Source organism: Stegostoma tigrinum, chromosome 4 (genome assembly GCF_030684315.1).
Source record: "Stegostoma tigrinum isolate sSteTig4 chromosome 4, sSteTig4.hap1, whole genome shotgun sequence".
NCBI lineage: Eukaryota > Metazoa > Chordata > Chondrichthyes > Orectolobiformes > Stegostomatidae > Stegostoma > Stegostoma tigrinum.
The window spans coordinates 45,553,761-45,581,741 of NC_081357.1; the positions used below are offsets into that span (position 1 = coordinate 45,553,761).

The window sequence follows — 27,981 nt, forward strand, 5'->3', positions numbered from 1 at the left end:
CTCCACCCACTGCATCCCAAAACCAGCCCAGCATGTCTCTGCTTCCCTAACTTGTTCTTCCTCTCACCCATCCCTTCCTCCCACCTCAAGCTGCACCTCCATTTCCTACCTACCACCTCATCCCTCCTCCTTGACCTGTCCATCTTCCCTGGACTGACCTATTCCCTCCCTACCTCCTCACCTATACTCTCTTCTCCACCTATCTTGTTTTCTCTCCATCTTCGGTCCGCCTCCCCCTCTCTCCCTATTTATTCCAGTTCTCTCTCCCCAAACCCCTCTCTGATGAAGGGTCTCGGCCTGAAACGTCAGCTTTTGTGCTCCTAAGATGCTGCCTGGCCTGCTGTGTTCATCCAGCTTCACTCTTTGTTATCTTGGATTCTCCAGCATCTGCACTTCCCATTATCACTTAGACTGCTCATCTTTGGACTGTGAGAGGAAACCAGAGCACCCAGAGCAAACCAACTCAGACACAGGGAGAATGTGCACACTCCACACTGACAGTTGCCCAAAGGTGGAATTGAACCCAGGTTCGTGGCGTTGTGAGGCAACAGTGCTAAGCACTGAGCCACTGTGCCACCATACTGCCTTATTCAAACTCCCTTCAAACTTTTCCCCAAATTGAACATTGCTCCATATTTCTTGCCAAATCTTCTGATCCTAGTTTTTCCAGAAATGTAGAAACCAATGTTCCTAGCCATAACATAGAGGAGGAGATATGGGTGACAGGCAGGACACATCCCCTTCTTAGGTGACCAGCTGCTATATGATAGCTGCCGTATGAAGGTTAGTAAATGGACCAATGGGCAGGTTGATGACTGACTGAGTGACTGGACAGTGTGGTAATTTGGTGAGGTGGAAAGTGAGCAGGTAAGTGGACTGAGTGGAAGGTGGGTGAAACAGCAGGAACAATGATGGTCAGAGGGGTAGGGTGGGAAATGGATGAGGGGCAAGTTGTTGAGGTCTGTTATGACCAGGCCCCCAAGTGACGTTCCCCAATTACTGTTCCCAGGATAATCTAAACTGTTAAACTACAGTTGAGAAGAGATGAGCTAATTACCTTTTTTTTATTTGCCCAAACTCCTGACTGTTTGTAACAAGATTAATTTACAATTAAATTCTTCTTTCACCTACAAAAAGCAAGGAAACTAGGGAAACGTTATTTGACTGAGACCTTCACAGCACAGTAACACTCACATACAGACTGGTACATGTAAGAACATTCAATCCTTCTAGGACATTAGAGTTGAAAATGGCTTTTTTAAACACTGTCCTTGTGTATTTTTCAAATGGAAAATCACAATATGTCTTTGCAGTTTGAGACATAACCAACACTTGCTGTCGGTTCTGGGGGCTGTGTTAATCAAATGCTCAGTGGGAGTTTTATGTTTGGAGGAATGGTCATGGGGTTTGTGGTCAAATTGAGGTTTCAGGACATTGGCAGATTAGGACTCCACAATTCCACCCTGACAAAACAGCCCAATTCACCCTTGCAGTGTATCCATGTTGTCACTCTTCGTGGGATTACTTGTAGTCCCAGTTGCAGCCACTCCTGACTGTGGCGCTGCTGGATTTGGTGGACAGCTCTGGAAAGTGGGACTTCCTTTGTCTGAGGATCAGAGTCCTCAGTAACACAGCAGATCAGCATATTATTAAGACAGAGCAGCCTTTTTTAAAAGTCGGTCAGCTTGAAACCAATTGGATCATCAGAATACCTCAGCCAGCAGAATTTAAGATCCAGAAGCCTCTGGGTCACCAATGTTGAGGCCTATGATAAGCAAGATACTTGCCCTTGTCCTGCCTATCAGCTCTTAATTAGCTAATTAGTGAGCATTTGGGTAGATTATCTCACGGAATGGGGTGGTGTGTAGGCCCTCACCTAATATACTTGTCGTGCAATTTTTAAAAAATCACAAAATCATGTCCTTATCTTCCAGATCAGTGTTAAATTGAATTGAATTAAATTGAGGGCAAAATTGAATATCAAAACTCTTTCCTTGTATGTCCAAAATGATCGTTCTCCATCTACTGGCTTAAACTCACAAAAAATCAGCAGCCATTAAAGAGCAAAGTTTTATTCATTAATGCATTGGAAAGCCAACAAGGAAAGTTAGTAAATTTATTTTGCACAACATGTAGGCATTTTATAAAAACTAAAATTTACTAGACTGAAATGAATGATAAATTCTGCGGCTGTAGTCAGTCATAGCACTGATATTTTAGATGTAACCCTTTTTCAGAAGCAGTAATGGACAGAGGCAACACTGGCATTGAAGAAGTTGAAATAGACAAATAAGATTTAAAAAAGGAACAGAATGAATCAAGCCAGCTAAATCTGGAACAGAGAAGTTAAGAAATCAAAAGTTTACTCTGTTTGTTTATCTTCTTCCTATAGTGTTGCAATCTGAACTTAATCAGTAGCTATTATTGTAACTGTCTACAACTGGGTTTGAACAGGATTGGCATATTCAAACTATTCCTGAAAGCCCCTACTGAAAACTTGTATTTCAACTTAATTTGCTTTCTTTTTCAAGATAAATCGGTTCAAAGGAGGACTGACAGAATATGTTTGACAGCTGAAAGTGTCACATTTAGCTGCAGTCACTTTTCAATAGTGGAATGTTTAGATTTTGTTTTGCATTTCCTGAAGAGACTTCAAAGCCATTATCAAACCAGTAGGTTCTCTCCATCTGCTATTATTCCCTGCCATTCAGAGACAGAAAAGAAAATTATTTTCACATTAGCAACTCATTAGTGGTCATAAATTTGTGTAAAAATCCCCGTTGGATCCACATGCATTGTTTTTACACATTTGAATACTTAGTTTGGTCATTGTTCCACTGCTCAGATCAGATCTGCAAGAACTACTGTAATGCACATGGTTAAGTGGCCAGGGTGGGCCTCTGTCAGGGTTATCAATCACTTTCCATCAATGTCATTACCTCCCGGAGTGTCACCACCAACAGTCAAGTCACTCAAACTGTCATTATCTTGGCTGCTGTATCTTGTCAAACAAATCAACAGCAGCACTTAAAGCTTTGCTGATCTTCCCAGGAATTTGCCAACAAATCTGTTTGTCTTCCAAATGATATTGTCAATAACAGAATCATCTGCTAAGACTTCCAATCCATCCATGTCACAGTTTCAACATTTAAGTAAATCAAAAGACACAACTCCTTTAATGTGCATCATGAACACGTCTCCATCCTCTCTCAAACATGTTGCGAATCTGTACTTTGAAATGAAGTGAACGTGTGACACTGATGTTTTGTACAAGTACCTGGAAATGATGAGTAGGCAGCATAGGCAAAAGAAAAATCCTTTGAAGGAAATTCAGGGCAATGACTGACAAGGCAACTCAACATGTTTTGCAATAAAATGACCTAAACTGAGAACGCAAATTTTGTGGCAATCTTTCTAAAATATACTTCTGGAAGCCAAGGCACAACAACAGACGAAAGAAACACAACAGAGATTACAGGCCAGTCAGGCACTTCTGTTTCACTTTTGAAGACTAGACTTTGAATTCAGATAAAATGTGTTCTAGCAAAATATAAACATCTCTTCCTGGAAACTGACTATGATGGAGTGCTATCACATGCTACAGGGAAAGCCACTGCAAAAAAAAATTCATATGTTTGTCTCTTTTCTCTGTTAAAAATAACGCATTAAGTATAAGATTGATGCTGATTATTTACAAATAAGGTATAAAAAGCATGGAATATTGAATAATGAATTAATAAAGTAAATTAAATAAGATAATGATGGTGGGACGGGTGACGTGTTGCTGCTTTAGGATAAAGAAGTTGCTGGGCATCATGATGATCCAGAACAAATACAGTCATCGAGTCATACAGTAATACAGCATGGAAACAGGCTCTCTGGCCCAAACTGGTCCACCCTGACCATGGTGCCAACTCAGCTAGTTCCAATTGCCCACATTTGGTCCATATTCTTCTGCGATAAGTGTCTGTTGCTCAAGGAGCTTTGGATTCGAGTTGAGGAGTGAAAATCCAAGCTTTGAACATTGTACCACATCAGGGAAGGAGAAGGTTACCCGGACACTTTGTTCCAAATGTTGAACACCTCAGACTAGGAATTTCAAATTTGGTATATATTCAGAAACGGGTGAATGTAGCTGCAAGTCAAACAGTTGTGGAGACCCAGCAGTTGTGTTTGTGTAACCTTGATCCCTACAGCTATTATGTTCTCGCTGACTGTGCAAATGAGAGAGAGGCCTGCAGGGAGGCTAAGTGACCTGACCACGGCACCTTGGTACAGAGTGTCATTCAAAATGGGGTAAGAAAACAGGAATGTGGGTACAGTATGATTAGTAAGTGGTGTTGAGGACTATCAGATTAGCCATGATTGCACTGAATAGTGGTGCAGACTCCATGGACCTACTTCTGCTCCAATTTCTTATGGTCTTATGGACGAAATGGAAAATTACTTGAAAGAAACAAAAGAAAGGTAGATATTATTCTAGACAGATTCAAATAACTTTTTGTGGCCACAAAACACAATCGTGTATTATACTTTAAAAGGAGCGTCTTAAGACCATATGACATGTCAACCTCACCAACTATCAGAAAGAAACCTTAGAGAGAGAGAGAGAGAGAGAGAGAGAGAGCCGGGCTAATTATTAAGAGAAGAATGACAACCACAGAACTATCTAGTTCTGAAGCTTGTGTGACAATGGTTAATGCATATTTGACCTATTATTGTTCATTGCTAGAATATTGTAAGATAGCAGTTGCACTCTATTGTTTTAGCATTTTAATCCATTATATTTATAATCGTTACCTATAGTCATTTTAATTTTCTCACAGCTATTTAAAAACTGTGTCTATCTTAAATCTGTAATTGTGTGCAAATAAACAAACATTAATCATAACATTTTGGGTAAGTCAATTGGTTCTCTTCTAATTTAGGACACAAAGTAGGGAGTTTTATACGTGGTATAAAATCCTCCAGCATTCATTACAAAAAATAATTTAATGACAGGCACAACAATGAAATCTGATCAATTAAGAGATACTGTACCCTTCCACAAGGAAAAATTTCCGCATGCACATTAGTATATTTATTCTCAGATCTCCAGCAGTATTTCTCACAGCATCAGAGATGGATTACAATTCAAAGCAATGCACAAAGCAGTATTATATCCTACTATTTAAGCAAGGAATCTACTCAGATATCAACAATACCATTAATACTAGAATGTTATAGCTTGAAATAGTAAATTAAATGCCCAGAATACAATTTAATGTAAAAGTAAAATGTTTCAGACACCAACTGGGTTTGTTGTGTTCTTGCTTAGTTTCTCAGTTCTCTCTTTCTTGTTCTGCATTTTTTTTGTTTTGAGTTGAGTTTTACTTTCACCTGTTTCCTTCTTTATTGTAACTTTTTTTTAAAGTTTGCAATGTGTAGTTTGTCTTACAGAAATTTCTGTTACCTTCATTCTTCAACTTTTTTGATTCAAAAATACACTTTTGAAAGTGGAAGCAACATACTTTAAAGTGTTTTCATTCATAGAAAACTTAACTAGAGACTAATGTTTCAGTCACTGAGAAGTCTTGATCTTGTAGCTTATAGTGATGATCACTCTGAGTAAATATGGTGACAATCCTGGAACATGGTCAGTCCAGATGTGCAAACTTCTCTGTGGCTCTAAGAAAAACAAAAACATTTCTTTAATAGAAGCGCAATGATTTTTAAAATTAGCTATGCCATGACTTAACTGGGCAGTGCTTAAAAACAGTTTGCATTATTTCTGGAAGGAAGTTTATCTTTTGATTTTAACTAATCTTGACAAGGCGAGCCAGCGTAGGCTGTCAATTCAGACTATAAACCTTTGAGTTTTGAGTTATCCAATCAACTATAGGGTATTCACCCACACAACACAGTGGCCAACCTCACTTTCTTTTGCTGACAAATTATCATCAGCTCAGTGAGCTGAGTGACAGCACTGAGTTTAAACACACTCATATCCCTTCAGAAAACACAGAAAATTCTTACAACATAACCCAATGATGTTCTTGTGATTATGTTACCATTGTATGTCTGATCTTTCAATAGGGCAGGCTTTGTTTAGTTTTTACTCATGTCAGCTAACCCAGCAAATTCAGGGTTACTTCTTTCGATGTGCAAGAAAGGAACAAATGCCCTGGTTTTATGGTTCCCAAAACTCTCCATTACTACATATTTTACTTCTGTCAACTTCTGAATTTGTCATAGATTAATTGATTAAGATTAATTGCCATGATTATTCAATGACATTATTATCATTGCATGGTGAGACAATCAGGATGGCAGATAAGAATAAAAAGATCTTCATCTTATTCATCTAGCAATTTCTGTGTTCCTACATAACCAATAAATTTATGAAAAGATTCTGCTTTTACATGCTGCATTTCTCACGAAGATATTTAATAATCAGGTATACAACTCTTTCTCTTTTTTTATTCCTCTAATATTATCACCTTCCACATTTATTCAACATCAGATCACATCATTTCCAGGTCAGACTATCAAGTTTTCATGTTCAGTGGCTCTCTGAAATGTTTACCAATGACAAGGTGTTTGGTGAAATGGACGGTTTTAGCAGTTACCTTGCTTTTTGACACTGGTGTACTTTGTATCACTACACTTTCAGGACAATAAATAATAAATAACTAATAAATTGCTCCAGCGAACAGTTCCCATGCTGTCAGGGAAAATGCCCTCTGACTTCTTACTTTATGTAATCACCAATGTATTGTTGACTTTTTAACTGTGTTTTCACAATAGTCACTCAGTCCAGTCACATCAGAACAACGGTTGAGAATGAAGAGTTCCATTGTCGCTTTAGTCTTTATTGCTTTACTGTTCATTGGCTTTCAACTGTTGATTACATTTTAATTATCAACCCAGACACACAGAAAAATATTCTGGGGAAAAGGTTCAAATCTCACCATGGCAGATGTGAAATTTGAATTCAATAAAATGTCTAGAATAGGGAGTTAGTCTAATAAAGATCATGTGACTACTATCAATTGCGATAAAAATCCATTGGATTCACAAGTATCTTTTAAGGAAGGAAATTTGCCATCCCTATCAGGTCTAGCCTACATGCTACTCCAGACCCTCAGCAATGTGATTGACTCTTTACTACCCTCTGGGTAATTAGGGGTGAGCAATACATGCTGGCTTAGCCAGCAATGTCCAATTCTCTAACAAACACATAAGTGAATTAATAAAGAGAGACAGTGAACTCTTTTCAATAAAAGAATGGAATAGCAGTGCAGATAGTTGCATTAGTTTAGTTTGGCTTGAAAAACTTGCCTTTCCAGGGGGATTTGAAACTAACAGCATTCCACTTCGTGGAGAAGGTACTGAAGTAGTAATCCAGCTCTGGAAGCGGGATTTGAATCCTACTGTGACAACTCATGAAATCTGAATTGCACCAAAAAATAAAATCTGCAATTAAAAGGTAACTTAAATTGTGACTATGGAACTGTGATTATTGATTCCTGTAAAAATCCAGTTGGTTTACAAATAGAGAAGGAAATCTGCCATCTTTACTTGGCCTGCCTTATATGTGAGCTACAATCATGTAGTTGACAATCAGGAATGGGATTTAAATGCTGATTTATCTGGTGACGCCCACATCCCATCAACATACTTTTTTTAAAAATTGCAGCCAATACTAAATTAGAAACCGTGTCTCCCAGGTACTCTTGCAACTATTACATTGAAATTGTATTTTCAACATCTGATTGATGCCCAACAGGATACCAGACATGCCAAAAATGCAAAATAGTGCAACAGCATTCACTGCAGCCAAAGATGCAACAGAATTTAATCCAGATTAACAAATTTGATTTCATAAGAAGCACAAGTTTAGTCGAACATACAACTGCTGAGCTGTGTAGAATTAATTATACCGAGTGCATTTTTCTTTGCAAAATTGATGTTTAATAACTTGCATTACATCCTCAATTGTTTAGAAAACATCCATTTGGAATGGTAACTAAAGTTAAAACAGGTGTATTAAAAATAATATCAATATTTCCCAAAAAAATGATAATTGTTTGAAATAATCTCCTAGCTAGGCAATGATGATAAATCATTACTGCAGCTGGTTGGTACAATCAGCAAGCTGTGTTACTAGAAAACGAAGCTCTAACTGGTTGAATGATTTTGTGATATAGTTCCAATATGCCTTAATTCTTCACAGAGGTCCAGCTTTTGATCTGGCTCCACTCAATATGTTTACGGCATTGGTTCCCAACATTTTCAGCGTCAAGGCATACTTCACTGTTATGAACAATTCCACAGCACATACACTTTACTTTCAGCTGAATTGATCATTTATAAACATTACATCCAGTAACTATGCCATTGTAGGAATGGACGCACCAAATCATCAGTGACGCTCCCCCACGACCTCCTCACTCCCCATTCATTATCCAGCCAACTCTCAAAACATGAAGCCATCTAGTAGCAATCACTATGTACCTCAGTCATGGACAGGAAGCTTGTCACTAGCAACAGTAACAGCAGCAGCTGAGCTGTCCCCCACTGAAGAGCAGGGCTTACGTGAGGTGGTGAGGTGAACCCATCTCCCCCAGACTTAGCTCCACTAAAGGAGCACCAACTCTTCTTCCGGCTGTAACTCCTGCACTCACTGCGTTCTCCACTTTGCTCTAGGCATGGATCTGATGATCCACAGTGGCAGAGGAGTACAATCTGACTGGCTTAGCCCATGAAAGATGCAAAAGCAAAAGGTGACAGACTCACCAGCCCTAGTTACTGAGGGACAGCACCATTCACTAGTCAGACATTGGGAGATGTTCCTACAACAGGGTTGCCTGGTGTTTGCATGTAAACTGAAGCTGCTTCCAAAATTTTCATCGCCCACTTCTCACCTTGTCACAGCACACCGGTTGAAAAGTACTGCTTTACAGAATCATACAATACATTGGCAACAATATCCATTATAAATTTGATGATATGCTGTTTAAGAATGATCAAAACTTTTTGTTGTGCGATACACAGTGTACAACTCTGCTCCTGTTATAGCAAGACATGCTTTTTAAAACTTCAGTGTCTAATTCCCACAGAGGCATTTAATGAGATAGTACGAACTGCAAATGATGGAGAATTTGAGATAACAAGGTGTAGAGCTGGATGAACACAGCTGGCCAAGCAGCATCATAGGAGCAGGAAAGCTGATGTTTCGGGCCCAGATCCTTCTTCAGAAGAAGGGTCTAGGCCCGAAATGTCAGCTTTCCTGCTCCTATGATGCTGCTTGGCCTGCTGTGTTCATCCAGCTCTGCACCTTGTTACCTCTCGAGGCATTTACTGAGATTGATTAAACATGAATTTCTCTATGCATGGCACGAGGTCAATTAGAAGGTCATTTTATTTTCTGTAAATTCAACGCAGTTCACAAATTCTTCCTGTTCTACTTTTTATAGACCTTCATTATTCATCAATTATATTACCTTTCTCCTGAATCACATTTTAAAAGTAAACAATTCACATGCTGTTAATGGAAATCTCTGAGGCAAAGCTCCACCGAAAGTCTCCCATCCCAACCAGACACTCAAAAAAGTATATAAATACACAAAAATATCAATGATTCTTAAAACAGCACAAACTTGTCAATAAAGTATTCTGTTCCCTAATCTAATAACTTCAACAACCTTGACTCTCATCTTACTAAGCAAAATATCTCACCAGAATCACAAGTCTCACAATAATAATTAGCAATTAATGGAGCAAACCAGAAAAATACTTCATCTTGGGAATTTGTTGGAGAAAATAACAAAAGGTCAGGACGTGAATGTAGCTCCAGCTTAATTTATTATTGTTTCACACCAAAGGTTAAAAACAAGAGGGCCACCAGGTTGAAATCACAGATCTACAGGAGATACTAGGAGCATGGGATCAGAAGGAGGCTATTCATCTCAAGCCTGCACCCCATTCAATGTGATCATGGATGATCCATGGTCCAGCCGTACATACCTTTGTTCCAAGTCCTTTGACACTATCACTTAGCAAATATTTATCTATCTCAGATTTAAAATTAACTAGTCTAGCATTAACTGCCATTTGTGGAAGACAGTTCCAAACCTCTCCCACTCACTGGTATTGATGCAAAGGAAGGAGATTGAGAAAGAATAAGAACACAACATCCACTTGTACTGAGTACTAGCAGAGTATAGGCTAGAGTCTCTGCATAATTGCCCTTCGATATTATCACAGGATAGAAATCTTATGGCCCAATGAGTAGTGTCCTTCCTTCTGTCAGAAGCCATGGGCTCAAGTCCAATTCCAGGATTTGGTGAGCAAAAAAGAAATGTTTTTCTAGAACAGTCAAACAGGTTGAGCACTAACTTGTAAATCCAACCAACGTACACAGAAGGTAAAAGCAGGAGCAGCCATGATGGACAGAAGCTGAACCCTCTAACATCGCTACAACATCCCTGTGAAATGTCTGCGTTGCCACAGCAATTGCTTGCAGGGCCGGTTTGCTCAGTTGGCTGGATCAGACTGCATTTCGACCTACTGGGCTGGGCTCATGCTTGGTGGGTGGTCCATCGAACTTTCGTTCTTGTCCTAACCTTGGTGGAGATTGCACGCTGTCTGTCAGGGCTCCCCTTGGACAGAATCGCAGAGAAGAATACCACAAGTGATCAATAATGAAAGTAGAATGCGTTTGGAAAAAGTCACCAAGTAAGACAGCATCAGTTAAGGGAAGAGGATCCATCAGAATCATGGATGGTCAACTTGTACGCACTTTTAAAAGGGAAAACAGAACAATTGGTAGCGATAAACCTAAAAGATAACAACAATTTTCTGCGTCGGAACAGAAACTTCAATTGTTCTTTGGTTGAATGACAATGACTTTCCTTGGGATCATAATGTGAGTCCACTCCTGATTCGGGAATTAAAATAGACGGTTGTGTGTGTGCGAAAGTTCATGAACCCGGGGCTTTTTCGTTTCTCATGGCTGGAAAATATCGGTGCTGTATTTGGTAAGAGCGGCAGTGCAGCACGTGGTTGGAGGGCGCCACAGAGACTCATCCTCTTCACAATAAGCCTGCGTTTTCGGACGGGTCAGTAGCGGGGAGCTCCAGCTCCAGTAGTAGGCGGAACTCTCGCGTAGAACTTATGGCCAAAGGGAGACACAAACAAATAGTCATGCATTGCTGAAAATTGATCACTGCGGTTGTATTCTATTGCACAACAGTTAGTGTTCGGTGAAGGATGCATATTTTACAGCAGTACTGGCTGCTTGGCACCTACTCAAGCAAATCACCTCATTATTTGTTGGCTCCTCCAGCTTTCGAGGGCATTAAAAAGGATTTGGATGCTGTCACTTTTAATCGCCAGTCCTGATGCTGCAATGTCTCTTTTGTTTAGGCCGGCTTGCATGACTCGCTGCAAATCTGTCATGTTACATCCCCACAGATGTTTTAGTTTCGCGCACTGGTGCTAAACAGTGTGCCCAGTGCGGGAGTGCTGCAAAACACGCAGGATAACGAGAAACTGTTGGAAGTATGCTCGGTTCCAGTCAGAATTAAAAGAGAAAGCGTTGCGTCTTTCCTTGTGAGTGTCGCAGTGCCGGTGACGAATTGGCACTTAATCATCTCGAAAACAATGCGATAAGATTAGAAAGAGGCGTGATTTCTTGTCTGATGAAGAATGCTGTAATCGCCTGTTTTTAGTTTTAAAACTGAAATGGCGCAGTTAAACCGTTCAGTAATTCTCCGTACGGATAGTTTCAAGCCTTGTAGGAACTTGTACTTTTTGTGCCTGTGTGATTAGGCATATATGCAAAGCATCCCAGGCTCGACTAACCGCTCACTGCGAACATTCACTGAGAGTGTGGGACAAGATCATCGGTGTGTCACTTCTGTTTAACGGTCAATACTAATTTAGTGTCATTATTAACTGTATCTGATGGCAACCCATGAGGAATTGGTCGAAATCCCAAGAAATGTATTACATTAGACAGATGGCATTATTATAATGCTGTGTGATTTCTAGTTTAAAAGAGTTTTGGCCCTAAACTAAGGAAACCAGGACTCATATCTATCGATAATGGTGTTTCCAACCCGAATTACTTTGTTGTAATGAAATTATGGAGGATAATTTAAAGCTACAGATGATATCATAACACAAGCTGGATCAACAATACTGCGCTATCAAAGAGGCAACCTTTTCCCTTTGTTTTGCTACATATCTTCCTCAACCATATGATCTGTAAAAATGTTGCTTGATCACTGGTTGATAAAAAAAACTTAAGACCGTAATTTTTTTTAAAAATTGCTTCTTTCATTGGGTGCTGCTGGCGAGGTGAGTATTTATTGTCCATTCCTAATAGTATATTTGTTTTGCACCCCACCTATCTTCCTGTAGTGAAGCATCCAAACTAAATTTGTTCCACTTATCAGAAGGGTCAGACCATATGAGAAGTTCAACACTTAAGAACCTACAGACACAAGGGCTAAGATTGGGAGATGACTTCAAATGTGAGGCTTGTCAGTCACAGGATTACTGCCAATCTCTACTTGGTACCTTCAGTATTCTGGTGTTGTGCCACCAGATAGCAATTCTGGCTCTGCAGAAGTCATGTAATACAAGTAACTGGTCCAAACACATGAAGCAGTGTAAATCACGAAACATCATTCTGCTGTGTTTAAGGTCAAAAAAAGTTTTTTTTTCTTTCTATATATAATAGTATATCCTGCTTTCAGATATAAATTGTAGATGGCTGAGTGGAATTAGCATCCCACACAATAATGATTACTATTATTATCATACATTTTTAAACCTGGAATTTTTCCCCTAAACATTCTCAAGGCTGGCTACATATTGCTTCCATTTTTAAATTCAGTCAAATTGATTTTCATCAGATAGTTATTTAGTTCCACAGCCTTTCAAACAAAAATATCTACATACATAAGGCGTGTCCTACTATTGTAATATATATTTCATTACGAAACAGTGATATATCCAGAAGCATGTCCACATCAATAATATTGATGCAACAGTAACTGGCAAAGAAATTGTCACACTTATTAATCTTAGTAGACTGCACACAAATATTGACAGAAATGCCTGAGGTATTTTGTTCCTGTTGTTATCCCTTAGCCTTTGGGTGCAGATTTTCATTTGGGTGGGAGTACATGGGCCGTTAGAGAGTCTGGAATCCACAACCATTCCTCATTACAGACACAATTACTGTGAACAAGCTTTGTAAATGTAATGCAGAGTTCGTTCAGCAAGGAAATTGAATTTTCAGAGACAGTTTATGATGATTCTTTGTTGCTGAATGCTATTTACTTTTAACATGGAGGTAAATAGAAAGTGTGATGTTAAGTATTTTAAACATGAATATCTATCTGATCTGATCAGGATTCTCAAGGTTCAAAGGGGAATACATTAAAAATCAAAATTTAAACCAGAAGAACTGTTTTTATGTTTTCTTTAGCCCGTAGTAAGAATATAATATTTGATGAACAATAGGATGGTCGTATTTAAAAATATTCCATGTATTATTATACAGTTAAGTTGGCACAGCAATGTAACGCAGAAAGTAGACATTACTATTTCATTTGCACCTACCAAGTTAAAATTAACACTTGCTCAAAGTTTCTTCATGTTTTTCCATGTATTGTGGATCTCTCCATTTTGAATCAAATTGGAGTTCTAAATGTGTGCAATTGGCTTTTCCCAAAATATATTTAGCACTATGTTACAAGCACCAGATTACATGCAGAACGTCAACATCTGCTAAAAATGAGGTAAATCAGATTTTCATCCACTTTAGGTTGATTTAGCTTCCTATTATACTGGTGCTAAAAAAATACAGAATGGCCTATGCAGGTCATATTTCATAGAGGATTTCATTGAGCCCAATAAAGTATCAAACCTTACCACTGTACTAGTAACTTACATTTTCAGCAATAGCATTAAAGATGATTATTAGACTGTAAAGCATCAACATGAAATAATAATTTTATTACAATGAGTTATTATTGAGTAATTTTATTATGAAAACTAGGAAGAAATTCCACACTCATCTTCAAAACCAAAATGGTTTTATATGTATAAAATAAGTGCTGATACATAAAACAACAATATCCACAACTTTCATGAAAAGTGGAAAGACTATATTCTAAAAGTTTCTATGGTATACAAATTATTTTGTCACTGTCTTTTGATTTTAAGAAACCATTTCATCTTTTAAAAAAATAATTATACTGTGAAATAAAAACCAAAATCATTGTGGATGCTGGAAAACAGAAATAAAAACAGAAATTGTTGGAAAGGCTCAGCAACTCACAGCATCTGTGGAGAGAAATCAGAATTAACATTTCAAGTTTAGTGACTTTTCCTCAGAATTTTCTCAGAATTATACAATGAAGCTAGCATGTTTTAAACAAGAAGGCATCAATGTAATTTTGTCCTTAATCGCTTAGTCCAAGAATTTAGTCTAATATGTTGTGCCTTCTCCCTCGTGCAGAAGGACCAACCCATTTGTGCAGGGTCAGAAACATTACTGCTAAAAAAATGCCATGTGGTCTTACATAGTGCAACATGAAAGTAAAATCGATAAGACTTGACAAGATTTGGGTTTGGGAAAGGTGTACTGAATATTAATCATTCTGGCAATTGGCCTTTGGAAATTCTCGCACAATCTCTGCACCAGGTACACCGAACGGCAAGATACTCAAAAGACAGCATCAGTGCCACATACAAATACTTTGAAGTACAATAACCTGAGGTCTGTCACGTAAGAGTAGATGAGGTACCTTGATTTCTACCCAATACATATCTCTCAATTAACATCAGAAGCACTGATTAACGGGACATTTATCAAATTTGTACTTGTGGGAGTTTGCTGTTTGCAAATTGTGACCACATTTGCCACATTTCAGCGTTGTCTACATTTCAAAAGTATTAAATTGTCAAAAAACATTTGGGATGTCCTATGGTCATTGCAAGACACTATGTAAAGTCAGGACTTTTTTAAAATGTACCTTCCATAATTCAGGTAATGGTTGGTTGAAGTAACTCATAAAGCAGAATATTCAACTGTGTTTGATTACACTAACTTGCAAATCATGGGAACAAGATTTGAGCACTTATCAGACCTGCTACGTTAAACTTTAAATATGTCATGGAAAGCACTTTCTGCTGAAAGCAGTCATACACCTAGAATGCCAGAAAAACTCCATTGAAACACATCAGTGTAGGTTTATACACATTGTTTATTTTATTATTACCTACAAATTATGAAAAGCCAAGAAGCAACGGACAATGGGACAGTTGGTTGCTTTCAAATTTGATAACATGGAAGGTTTTCTACAGCCATCTAACTTAGTGTTAGTCAGTCAAAACAACATTATTTGCTGGAAATTTGGAGAATCCAGCTAGTAGCATGCTATCCTGGTGAAAGTAATGACCAGCTCTCAACCCAATCCAAATTTATCTTCTCATGATTTTCAACAGAGTTGTTTAACAACACGCAGTGTGTGCATCTAAATTGATATCACACAGCAGCATAGCAAGAGAAATATCTCACCTGTAGGCCCCCAACCACCTTATAAAAATGTTTTTTTTAAGTCTTTAGATCAAAAATGTTCCCTACAGGCTCTGTTTTGTTGTATGTAAATATCTGTTACTCTTTACAACATGGTATTTGTAGATTTTAAAATATATGCTTGTGTTGTTCTAGCATGTGCTGAATATAATCAGTACAGTATAATATACTCAAAGGGATGATAAAGAATTTATAACTATGAATCTGTAGGTGTATGGTGTGGCAGAACACCATATACTTTCAATTCGCATAGCATTTAAAAACCTGGATTTTTTGCTTTGTCACATTACTAGAAAATGAACTATATCATATGTAATTCAAACTGAAGCTAATTTGCTCAGCTAACTCTCTATAATCACAAATAAGAAAGACCGAACAATGCAACTTTGCAATAAACTGCATGTAAGAGCCCCATCTGACATTGGTTCAAAAAGACGTCAGCGCATGAGATCAGCTGTACCAGGCTTAATTTACATAAGCATCATGTGGTGTTGCAGAAACCACATTTTGCCAAGCTGTCAGTTGATCAGCCATCTCTTTGCTAAACAGATTTACCATTAAAATTGTCTGCACAATTTGTCAGTTAAATGAGGTACAAGAGGGACACACTATTTGCCCCTAATTAGCTGTGCAGACTACCTTTGTCTGTTTGATTAAGTATTCACTGTATCAATTTCGTTTAATCTGATTCATTTCGCACACTTCCCTTGAGACTCAGCCAATATGGTCATCTAATCTCTGATATCATCTCTGATTTCAGTCTGTAATGGTCTTCCTTCCTTCAAAAACTGAACTCCTACCTGCTTTCAGTGACTGTTCTCATGCTTTATATGAAAGGTCATTTTCAGAGTAATAGCCCAAATTCACCAATATATTTTCACTGGTAGAAATTATATTTTATAAATTGGTCCAGTGCGCACGACAATCCCAATTTCTCATGCCAAAACGAATGCTTATGCCTACATGTGACATGAATGTTGGTCCTTGTTTTTTATAACAGGTATGATAGGACTCCAATTGTATTCGGGATCAGGTTTAGTTTTCTAACTCTGAAATATAGCTTTAGAATTATACTTTACTTATGGGCTATGACGCAAGAAGATATAGTGCATCTTAAGTTATGCCCACACGAAGCAGACTGTACATGGTGACCAGCAAAGACAAATGAAAACATTCTGCCAAAGATAGTGCCAGATCTGCTGAGTTTCTCCTGCACTAACAGTAGTGGTTCAAATTTTATACAGTGTAAAAATGGACCTTATTTTTGTAAAGTTTTTTTTAAATTTCAGGGGTGATTATGACTTATACATCATGATTTACAGTACTTTAGCTTCACATACATCGGCAACAGTTTCTGTTCAGACTGTAAAACTTTTAACGATATCTTCTGCTTTCAGATAGGCTATCAAATGTCTGTGCAGCCATAATGAAAAGTAAAAATAGAAAAAACAGGACACAAGTTTCTCAAGTGAGCAAACTTGCCAACATTGAATGGCATTTTTCTGGACAAAAGTTGTGATATAAAGTGATGTTTTATTGACAATAACCAGGACATAACTATGTGAATTGAACGTATAATCAATGGTATTTTGCTTTTGATCATTTATTTTTTTCTTGAATTATATATTTCTAGGATTGGGTCTTTATGGCTCAAATGGTTAAAGCAATGAATAGCTAAACATGAAGACAACAGAGACCTTAGCTTCACAACTAGAGTGGCCCAAAAGCTGCTGCAATTCATTTTGGCATTGCTACATTGAGAAGCAGAAAACGACTGGTTTGTTATCCAGTGGCTCCTGCTGGAAGTCTGTGCACATGGATGTTGGTGAACTCAGGATCAAGCTTCATGTTTGAATGTCCCCTCAGCCCTCAATGTCTTGGTTAGTAGGGCATGAAGAGTGCCTCGCTGAGGGAATGACTGGATGATGACTAACATTCATGGAAACTTTACTAATGGACCAATGCCTTTTGGATATGAGGACTATGGAGAAAAGAATCAGGGAAATCAACATTTCTTTCCATGTTGCAGTGAAGGTTAAAGTTCTGGAAAGAAAATCCATTTGTGTATTGATGCCACTAGCTATAAATGTATGACTATTATAATGAGAGTTATAATTTTAGATTCATCCACAGCAACACGGATCACTGTAAATTACTGGGATGGTGCTCTGAATGGCTTAGTTTGCTAAAGCAGTGAGTAGCTGAATAATAAAAAAAAATACAGAAACAAAGACAAGAACCACATAGAGCACAAGTCCTCAGATAGATTGGTATTTGAGGTTGCAATAATTGACCTTAATAACCTTGGATCAGAGACTAAAAATCAAATAGGTTCTCTATTTTACTAGGCTGCCTTTAGGTTAAGTTAAAACTGTTAAGCCACATTTAGCTTGGTGACATGTTAAAATTTACAATAACCCTTGTAGAGTTAATAACAGAATCTGGAAAGTTGTTGGATTCCCTGTCTGTATCAGAAAAGTATTTACCTGTGCAACCATAACATCAAAGACATAAAAAGAATTTGTTTTTATTTGAGAACAATGAATTGTTACCAAATGGATAAATACCATATCCTTTCATTCAATTCAGTTAATCAGTATTTTAATTTTAGTGAAACTGATTGAAAATAAGATTTGCATTTATACAGCATATTTCAGAACACAATCTTAGAACACGGAAACAGACCTTCAATCCAACCAGTCCATGCCGACCATAATTGGAAACTAAACTAGTCCCACCTGCCTGCAGTTGGCCCATATCCATCCAAACATTTCTTATTCATGTAACTATCAATATTCCTGGTAAATCTCTTCTCAACGTGAAGTACAGCCATTGAAACGCTTTTGCAATGTTAAAATAAAGTGTGATCTCAAATTATCCAAACCATCAGATTAGTTTCAACCATAACTGTATTAATGAATTTGTAGTGACTTAGCTACACATACATTTTATATTGCACACTTTGGACAGACTGGCAGCCATTTTTAACTGACAACTAGACAGTTTGTCACATATGAAGATGGCATATTACCTCAGTCCTGTGAGGGCTCAATTGTTTGGTGTTATCCAATGCAAACAGAATATTAAAACAATTAATCTGAGGAGAATAAACTAATGGTCTCCCCTCCACTAGGGGTGGCAAATAAAGAACTATGAGATGCTTTTGACTTTGGAGGAAATTTAATCTTTTTCACTCTTAAAAATCTTTGACACAAAATAGCCCTAAGTCTGAACCTAATATGCATTAAAATGCTCAAGAAGACAATTAGAATACTTCGTGAGAGATATACAAATTCATACTGCTGCAGCGTATGATTCCCTTCTGAAGCAGGCCTCTAAGTACAATCGAATGACATTTGAGGGGAGGTTGCCTTACAGAAACCTTGCTATTTATAAATCCAACTGATATAACAAATAGTTTTGGATTGTCTCACTAGTCAATATCACATTGTAAAATGTCAGTTACTAAACAAACTTTAAATGTTATCAACTACAAATATCACACTAGAGCTAGAGCAGAGATGAATGAAGCAGCAAGTTCCTTTTAGAAGTTCTATATGTGTATGCCTTAAATATAAAATTAACTGAAATAGGATAGATTCTCAAATCCGTAGTACGTATCATAATTAAACTACACCCATCGCAACCAAATCAATGCAAGTCAGAAACTAGTTGACAGTATATACTTTTTATAAGTTCACATATAAAATTATTTTATTTTTCTCATGCCTTATAAAGTACAAGTTTGTAATATTGATATACGAAGGTAGATCAAATAATGGCGTAATTGATATGTTCATTGTCGACAGAACGGAAGTGGATCAATACAATAAATGGATCAAGTTCTAAAGATTGTGGAGAAGGAATATGAAATTGGAGCCACGTTGAGAAGTCCAGCAAGCACAATTTGGAGGCGGTAAAAGTATCTTCCTCAATGCAGTTCTAATTTTCTGAGTAAGATTCAATTGACCCCCACTGTATTTCAGTCAAAAGTTGCAATATCCAATAAATGCTTCGTTTTCAATAAAAAATGATCCAAGTTTAACAGATCAGATCAGCCGCGAAACTAATTACGTCTAAATTGCAGATTTGCAAACTGAGGAGTTCTCATTCTCATCGCAGTCCTGCCAAAGATATTTAATATATTTGTATCTCATGTCCCATGCCAAGAATATCTGTGATGATTGCAAAGAGATCTTGGATTGGGTCAGAAATTGTGGGATTGTAATTTTCTGTTATGCAAAGAACGCAAGAAAGTACAATTCTTTGGGTTCGTGTTATACTTTCGGTAATCCAATACGCACGAAGCCTTCAATATTACCAAGAGAAGGATTAGCTGAGTGGGTGAAAATTATTCCGCTTTCCGGCCATTTTTTAATTACCAGCCATTGTTTTGGAAAAAGCCCCTACGCATTTGCAGCCCAGAAATATTAGACAGCAGCCGATGGAACCCTATGGGAAGTAAATAGCTGCCTTGCATTCTACCGTTTGCTTCAGTTATGTCCACCTCATGAAAGGTAAGAAACGAAACACCTACCAAATTCAGTAATTAAAAACGTGTTTCACATTTTCACAAATTAAGAATGCAGACAGGTAGTCCAGTATTAAACATCATTTTATTATTCTGTGCGTGATAAAAATGCACAGAAAAGTCCGGTGAATAATGCAGTACAAAAACGGCCAAACTCACAGCAATTGGATACCCAGCGATTTACACAGCATCCCGAGAACAGTGGATGGCCATGGTTGGCTGCAATTGTTTCAATATATCTCCAGAAATGAAATTGTATTACTGAACACGCAGGACATCGGGTTAAGATCAGCATTGTATATTTTGACTTGTTTTACGTTTCTTTAAACTCAATGCCCACAATCAAATAGCAAAATTTCCCCTCGTTAAACTTTCGTTTATGCTGGATACCACAAATCCAAAAGTGAAATTCATCCAATTCAATGTTTGTTTGATGAGGTGTTTAGCGGCAGACATTTGGCTAGTTAGAACTGAACTGTGAAATTAAGAGTCGTCCTCCTGAAGCATTATTTTAAAGATGATTACATCTCAGATATTATCTTTCTGTTCTGATTGAAGTCAAGGCTTTTTCTTGGAGAAGTGGCAGCGTGCATCAATCAATTGAGTTTTAAAAAGACTACACTCAACCAGTCTGCAACTTTTATTAGAATATATACATCTGTTCCACTGAATACGCGATTTTTCTCAAACAACAATTAAGACCAGTGCTCGATTAAAAAAAGATAAAGACCTAAAAACAATATGAAATGTTCACTAAGTCGGTGTGGCAACAGTTATCTTTCTTTAAAAGTGTTCAAGAAACATCATCTTGTGGCTGACAAGAAGAAGCAGTCCATTCGATGTGATTGTTCTATTTGCGGAGCAAGTGCTGATAGACTCTCTGAGGGATTCCCTGAACTATGGGTTACTGGCAGGCAGACAAGCGCTCAATGACAGCCATTTGTGACCAACTAGTGAACACCATCTGCTATAGAAAACGGAGAGATACAACATCACCGGAACTTGGCGACGTTCACCACCGACATTGCACAGAGAAACGCCATGTAATCGAAACACTAGTCCCCTTCTAAAATCCCCTTTAAATATTTCGCTTCACGGAAAAGCGAAGCACGAACTGCAAACACGGGTATGCACGGAATCAGGTGATATCTGGTCTGCTGCTCTCCCGAGAGGGAGAGAAAAATGGCTTGTGCACCTGCCGCCTAATTCACTTTTAAAACCTGTCACATTTAGTAAGAGTGGGCAAGCGTAATGAACTGTATTCAGGCTATCAGTTGAGTCAATAAGTTATCTCCAACTGCCTTTGTTTCAGCGCCGGGGAACCCTCTGACCAGGCAGAGGTCCTTATTATTCAAATAAAATTTATTTTCAATTGCAGGCTCAATGGCCGTGGCACAAGTCTGGGCCTGGCAGCAGCTCTTGCTAAGGACCAGTCCATTGTTAAAGTTTATGTGTGTCGCCCGGATCCTTTGATCTGTCAGATCGGTTTAGCAAACTGGTTAAAAGCTGCTCAGCCAACAGGTGTGTCCTTTGAGAATTTGGAGAAAACGGGGATACATTTTGCAACTAATTTAATAGATTTATCCATTTAGCAAGCACAAAAATGCTCTGAACAATCCCTGGTGAGATGTTTTGGGGCGTGAGCAGCATTTTAAAAAGAAAATAAGGGAATGATACATTCAGTTCGAGAGCTTTGTGTTACTATTGGGATTGTTACAGATTTTGGGGAAGAATATGTAATGACCTTCCTGATAGTCATATTCGTTTAGCGATGAAACGACCGTTAAGTGTGAGATAGAGGTTTCTTTTCAGTCAAAACAAAGGTATTCTGATTTATAGCTTTTAAAATCGCGCTGTTATCAATTATGTTTTAGATGACGGTACATCACGCAAAACTACCAGATTTTTGGGAACTTCTAAGCGACCAGAAAACTTTTGTTTCTTCTAATCGATGTCTGGGCAACGAAAGTCATTGCACGTCCAACGCAAATTCATAGTTAAAGCTCTTTGAGACCTGCCCATGTGGTGAGGTTTATGTAAATTAGAGGGATGTTGCCAAATGTATCTTATAAAAATAAGACAAAATCGGTCAAGACTGCAACCCGCAGTCTTCCGGATCCCATGATTACCAATCAATTTCAAAGCAATGTAATTTATTCGAACTAATCCAAGTAACGATCTCCAGACAGTGACAAATTGCATCATATCACACCGAGAGAACTTGCTCAGCAAAACGATTTAACTGAAATTCTAGAAAAAAACACGTAATACAAAAACACATCAAATCAAAGCTTAACAGATGTTATGTGATGGAAAGCAACACTGAACTGGATGACAACTACAGTGATTATTTTGGGCAAATACAAAGAGGCTGTCGGAACTGTTATTTTCCAATTTAATATGATAAATTGAAGCGAATTCAAATAATAATTCGATATTCTGCGTCAGAAGAATTTAATTGAACGGACGAAATCACTATGATTAATCTCAAAGGAGCATGACGTTCATGACTTACCGTTTTTCACAAGAACACAAAATTTGTACCTCGAGTTCTGCGGTTCTATGAAATATTTTAAGGAAGGATTGATAGAGGTATTATTTATAAGTATATTGGCACTGTAATCCGTCAGTTGCCACTTTTTTGTGGTCAGTGTGTATGAGGGAGGGGGAGTGGTAGAGAGGGATTTGTGGGGCGGGTGTGGTTTTAAAAAACTTGAAATTATTTCAGTGTAATCTGGCTAACGCCGTAAACAAAAGGAACATATTTGCATAAAGTTAATCTTGCTCCATCTGCCAGTTCATTCTGCTCCTCCGCCGCTCTTCAGTGGTTTGCAGCCGAAAACAAAATTTTAAATTACAAACCTTTCATTGTGCTGACGGTGTTAACTGTAAATCAGGGGAAAACAAACTAAGAACATTCCAATCTATAAACACACACTGGGGACTCAGTTCACGCTCTCAATTCCATCATTTCACAAGTAGATGGAATACTTAATCTTGTATTAGAATCGCTCTGAATGAAGGATTATGTAATGCTCATTGTGCTGACTATCTGATGGGCTCCTTCATATTGTTCAGCAAGAACAATTACCTTCCAATCTCTGTAAACAAACATTTGGAATTTCTCGAAACCAACCGGTTGGGAAGATAAAAGGCGGAGAGGATTGTATTCATTCTGCAGCTGGATTGTAATCAATCATCGCAGTATTTCCACTGGTTCCACAGTAATATGCATTCGCCTCAAATTCCAATCGAGCGATTTATGTTATCGTGTAATTTACGGATTAAACAGCGACAATGGGCATCGCGTTTCACTTTCCAATCTCAGGTCATTTGTGAAATCAAAAAGGCCCAAGTGACTAATTCACAGAAGATCACACGCTTAACTTTCGTACGGATTTCATTTGGTGCCATACAGCATGGTTAATTGTCGAAATGATAGATTCAAACCATCTCTGCCTTGCAGTTTTGAATTTGAAGTTTGTTTGGAAAGGCTCGCCTCCTCAGCCAGGAAGTATATTCCAACTGAAGTCTGAACCCCTGAGTGAAGCCACCGATCGTTATTATTACAAATTAAAGGGTTGGTTCCATAACATAGCAACTTGTGTTCTCATTTACCCAGTGACAGCTCCTGATTTATTTTTGTGTCAGATAAAGGATGCATTTGAGGCAAGGTGGACCGAAAACTATTGTCCTTTCCGAATTTATGATTTAATGAAGTATTTTACTAAACCCGCCTTTTGGTCAAGTGTTGGCTGTAAAAGTTGAAAAAGAAATGTAAAGGGGGAGGGGGGTTGAAATCTTAAACTATAACGAAGTTTTTATTAAATTCCATGTAAACTAAGTAACGAAATCACCATCTGGAAATTCAAAGCAGTAGGTGTGTGGTTCTGTTCGGCAACAAACGACAGCAGTCCTAATTTAAACAATTTCTCTCGTTTTCAAGTATTATTCGTGTAGAGATATAAAGTAGTATCTGTAATTTCGGTTTCTGCAGATTCAAATCCTCATAGACTATACTTGAAACAGCCGGGGCATGTTTGCATTTACACGTTACATTTTAAGATCTGCAAATTGATCTTCAACCTAGCACCCAGCCCCAACAAAACAAACAGATATGAAATAAAACAGCGTTGTCTTGTCTACTATAAAGTGCCCTGTCTAAAGGTGCAAGGTCTTATGCTTCGTCTTATTCTGAACTCAATAAATGTATGGGATGTATATTCACAGTAGAGGATGGCATTTCAACGTTCCAACCCGGCCCCCCTCGCGTGCAAGTCATCTCCTGTCCTCTGCAAAGCGTGCCACTACTGGGAACACACAGGCGCCTCCCACTTTCCGCCAATTCTCTCCTTCGCAGCTTGAACTTGAAGATTTCGGCCAAATTTAAAACCTCCGAAGTTTCTTTAAAACTGAAGCCATAGGTTTTGGGGCATTGTGGAATTATTTTTAAGGAAGTTTGCAAAAGATAACTGGCATTCGATAAAATGCGGCTCTATACCTACCGCCGAAGGGGCTGGAGAAAGGGGAAGCGGAGAGCTCAGAGACACAGAGAGAGAGACAGAACGAGCTAATTAACCACCATCTTTAACATCAACACTACCCCCCTCAGTCCCGTTTCTCTCCGCTGGCTGTGATACTGGTGTTAGCACAAAGACAAGGATACTCGCAGTTATAGAGTATCAAGAAAAACTCCGAATTTATCCTATTTTAGCATAAGTCAATGCAGCATTTAAAGAAACTGCGGCATGTTTTGGTAGCAAGCTCTGCCTGTGCCCATGGTTGGCAGCCTTACAATTCATAGAATAGAAACACAGGCTACAGCGTGCAGCCCGCTGCTACCAGTCAATCTACTGACCATATCCTCTATCAACGATGTGCACCTAGAAAGTAGACTTCAAATTTGTCGCAACATACAATATTGATAGCGGAAGTCCCAACAAAGTAAGCTGCCTCGTAAAGTTGCTGATAAATTATATCTGTAATGCCCCATTAGCTACCTCTCATTAGTTTGGGTACCTTTTATTATAGGCACCTTCTACGCTACTCATTACAATCGTTAAAGACTGTTCAGATCAGTGGGCACGGCATGTTTGACTGTCGCAACACGAGCAAAATCGTTGGTTGGGAAGTTGAATTTAATCATCTGCACGGAGCTTAATCGAAATTCAATGAGCTGCAGACCGGCTCCAACTCGACTGGCCGGAAGCAGTGGTCAAATCGCGTAACAAATTTAACAAGATACCGCTCGGGCTAATTTCGTTTTAAGATGACTTTTATTGAAATGTGATCATTCAGGGACGCCGGGCTTTAATAAATATATCCATAAGTCATTGAGATAATACAAAAATAAAAGACACGACTGTTGTCTTCGATGTGTAACAAAATAGTTGCAGCAAATGTTGAAGAACGCGTGATTTCTTTTACAACGAATTTGTACGCCACAAGCCATGCGGATCTGAGCAAACATAGACAACACAGACACGCCTGAGCTAAACAACTACATTTCAGTAATCTTATTACCTTTTGTACTATAGGAATTCGAAACACTGCAAATCACATTCTGTCTCTGACTGTATTTGCACCGTTTCCCATGCGCCTGTCCGTGAGGAATTATTTACACAAAAGGTACCAAATCCTTGTTACATGGAATTTTCTCTTCGTCACTTGTTGGGCCACACAAGATGCCGATTTGAAAATTCACAATTCAAAAAGAGGGAAAACAAAAACAAGTATGCATGCAATCAGATCTGGCTGTTCGGAGGCGGCTGACAACACAACTTTATACAACACAACGCCAGTCTTTTTAAACGTAACTCAAAAGTCAGCCTTCTTATGCAACGCGGCGTCCTTATTTAATAACAAGCGGAGCTGCCAAAATCAGACCTTACTTCATTAAGTCTTTACCATCTGTAGAAAGCCTTGGCATGCTGGCTGTGCTCAGGGCTGAGATGTGAGGCGGCGGTGGCACTTGGCAGATAGTACAGGGACATGGCAATCCTGCCCAGTGCTGAAAAGTGTTTCCTAGCGGTACAGGGGGCGCGGACGACGTTTTCAATAGTGAATGAGGAGGTCTCACGGCACTGATGCCCGGTAGAGAAGCCGAGATTGAAGAAGCGGAAGAGGTCAGGGCACTGCCCAAGATGGGGTGGACCTGGTGGGCAGATGTGGAGTGTCCTGGGTGTCCAGCAGAATGTCCCACTGTCCCGCAATGGAAAGCAGAATGATGCCCGCCGTAAATCTCCCCAACCAGTCTTTTCATCTCTTCCAGTGAGTTGGACAGCATCAGGATGTAGTTTCGAGCCAGCAGCAAAGTGGCGATTTTGGAAAGTTTCCTCACTGACGGCCCATGGGCGTAAGGCATGACCTCTCTGAGTCCGTCCATCGCCAGATTCAAGTCATGCATCCTTTTGCGCTCTCTTCCGTTAATCTTTAACCGGAGGTTCTGCAAGTCTTGCTCCGACAGTTGCTTTTTCACTTTGAACTTGCCTCCCGTCTTGTCCTCGGATCTGTTGAGGGTAGTGATGTTGTGTTCATTGGCGAGCTGCTGGAGCAGATCATTCTGTGTGGAAGACACCGAGTTCATCCTGGAATCCTGGTGTTGCAGATGATCCCTCAGACAAATTTCATCCACGTCTGGCGACGAAGCTCTGCTAGAGAGAGAGCTCGAGTCAGAATTCATTTTATTGCCTCTCGTTATTATGAGATGTTCTCTAGTCAATAGTTTGAGACCTTGTTTTGATGCCAACCTTCAACGTCAGTGACAGGAACGAGCAACAACAAAACAAAACCCCACACCGTGTCTCCTCCCAGCTCAGGCGTGCTCCCCGAGCAGGCTGCACCTCTTGGGCAGTTGTGATGTAGAACGAGATTTGGTTTTTAAAGAAGCTTTTTATAGAGGTGCAGAGTGCAAAGAAACAAAAGCTCCCTCCTACACATAATGGTCTTGTTAGTATGACGTGGAGATCATTGAGGGCGGCGCAGCTTTGACGGTTCCATTTAGCTCTGTCCTATTCATATTCATTGTGTTTTTTTTCACTCTGGGACACCCTGCCAAGGGCAAACTGAAGAGAGAGAGAGACACTTACTCATCGCAACGAGCGAACATTTAAATGAACTGGCCCGCACCTTAAAGTTTGTGATACAAATAAACTAGAAGTTATAATTGTACGAGATGACCCACAACGAAGCCTATATTCAGCAAACTACAGCCGTTTGATCACGGTTTATATTCGAGTGCTAATATTGTAGCTCACATCTGTTCAATGTTATGATAAGACCCACCATTGGCACAAAACACTGCTGACGTTCTATTATCGTTTAAACCACGCGATTACTGGCATACAAGTCGAAGAAAATGTGTGTAAATAACCCAGTCATGCTTTCTACATATTGTAAATACAAGATGTGTCTCTGTCTTGAATGAGATTGTTTTTACGGCTGGCTTTTTGTCGATGATCATTCAGTCAATCAAATGTACTTTGGAGATTTGATTCCATCAAAATCTTTGTTGTGAGATACCGATTCTTCTGAGGCCCTGGGATATTTTGGGAAGAAACGGGGGATTGCAGAGCCTATGGAAGGGAGATGAGAGTGAAACAACTTTCCGGAGAAGGAGAAACACACCGCCTCCCAGAGACGGAAAATCGCATAGCCCTTGAGTTAAAAACATTGAGTGGAGAAGCGCAATTTAGAAACCTTACAAAACTTACAGAGTTTAAACTCCTAGCGTGCTCCAGCAGCTGAGCCACTGAATCTGCGAATGTCTTATTTACTAAGGGTTTCAGTAATGAAACAAATTGAGTGTAGACAGAGGACCTGTTATTAAGAAACAGATTAAAACACAAATACA

At 38.8% G+C, this 27,981-nt stretch overlaps 1 protein-coding gene across 1 annotated transcript; it reads right to left on the minus strand.

The window, feature by feature from the left end:
• Positions 1–5,231: 5,231 nt before the first annotated feature.
• Positions 5,232–26,979, minus strand: olig3 (oligodendrocyte transcription factor 3). The gene is made up of 2 exons (XM_048531505.2): positions 26,021–26,979; positions 5,232–5,667 (listed from the first exon to the last, which is right to left on the minus strand). The coding sequence occupies exons 1-2, from the start codon at positions 26,809–26,811 to the stop codon at positions 5,637–5,639; spliced, it is 822 nt and encodes a 273-aa protein (XP_048387462.1). The 5' UTR covers positions 26,812–26,979; the 3' UTR covers positions 5,232–5,636.
• Between the last annotated feature and the right edge of the window lie 1,002 nt (positions 26,980–27,981).

What these genes read in the sequence shown, in the direction of transcription:
- olig3 (XM_048531505.2), bottom strand. Translation starts at nt 26,811, where the DNA reads ATGAATTCTGACTCGAGCTCTCTCTCTAGCAGAGCTTCGTCGCCAGAC. An exon ending in GATGGTAAAGACTTAATGAA is followed by an intron (nt 5,668 to 26,020) that starts GTAAGGTCTGAT and finishes TGTTTTTCTTAG; the next exon opens with AGCCACAGAGAAGTTTGCAC.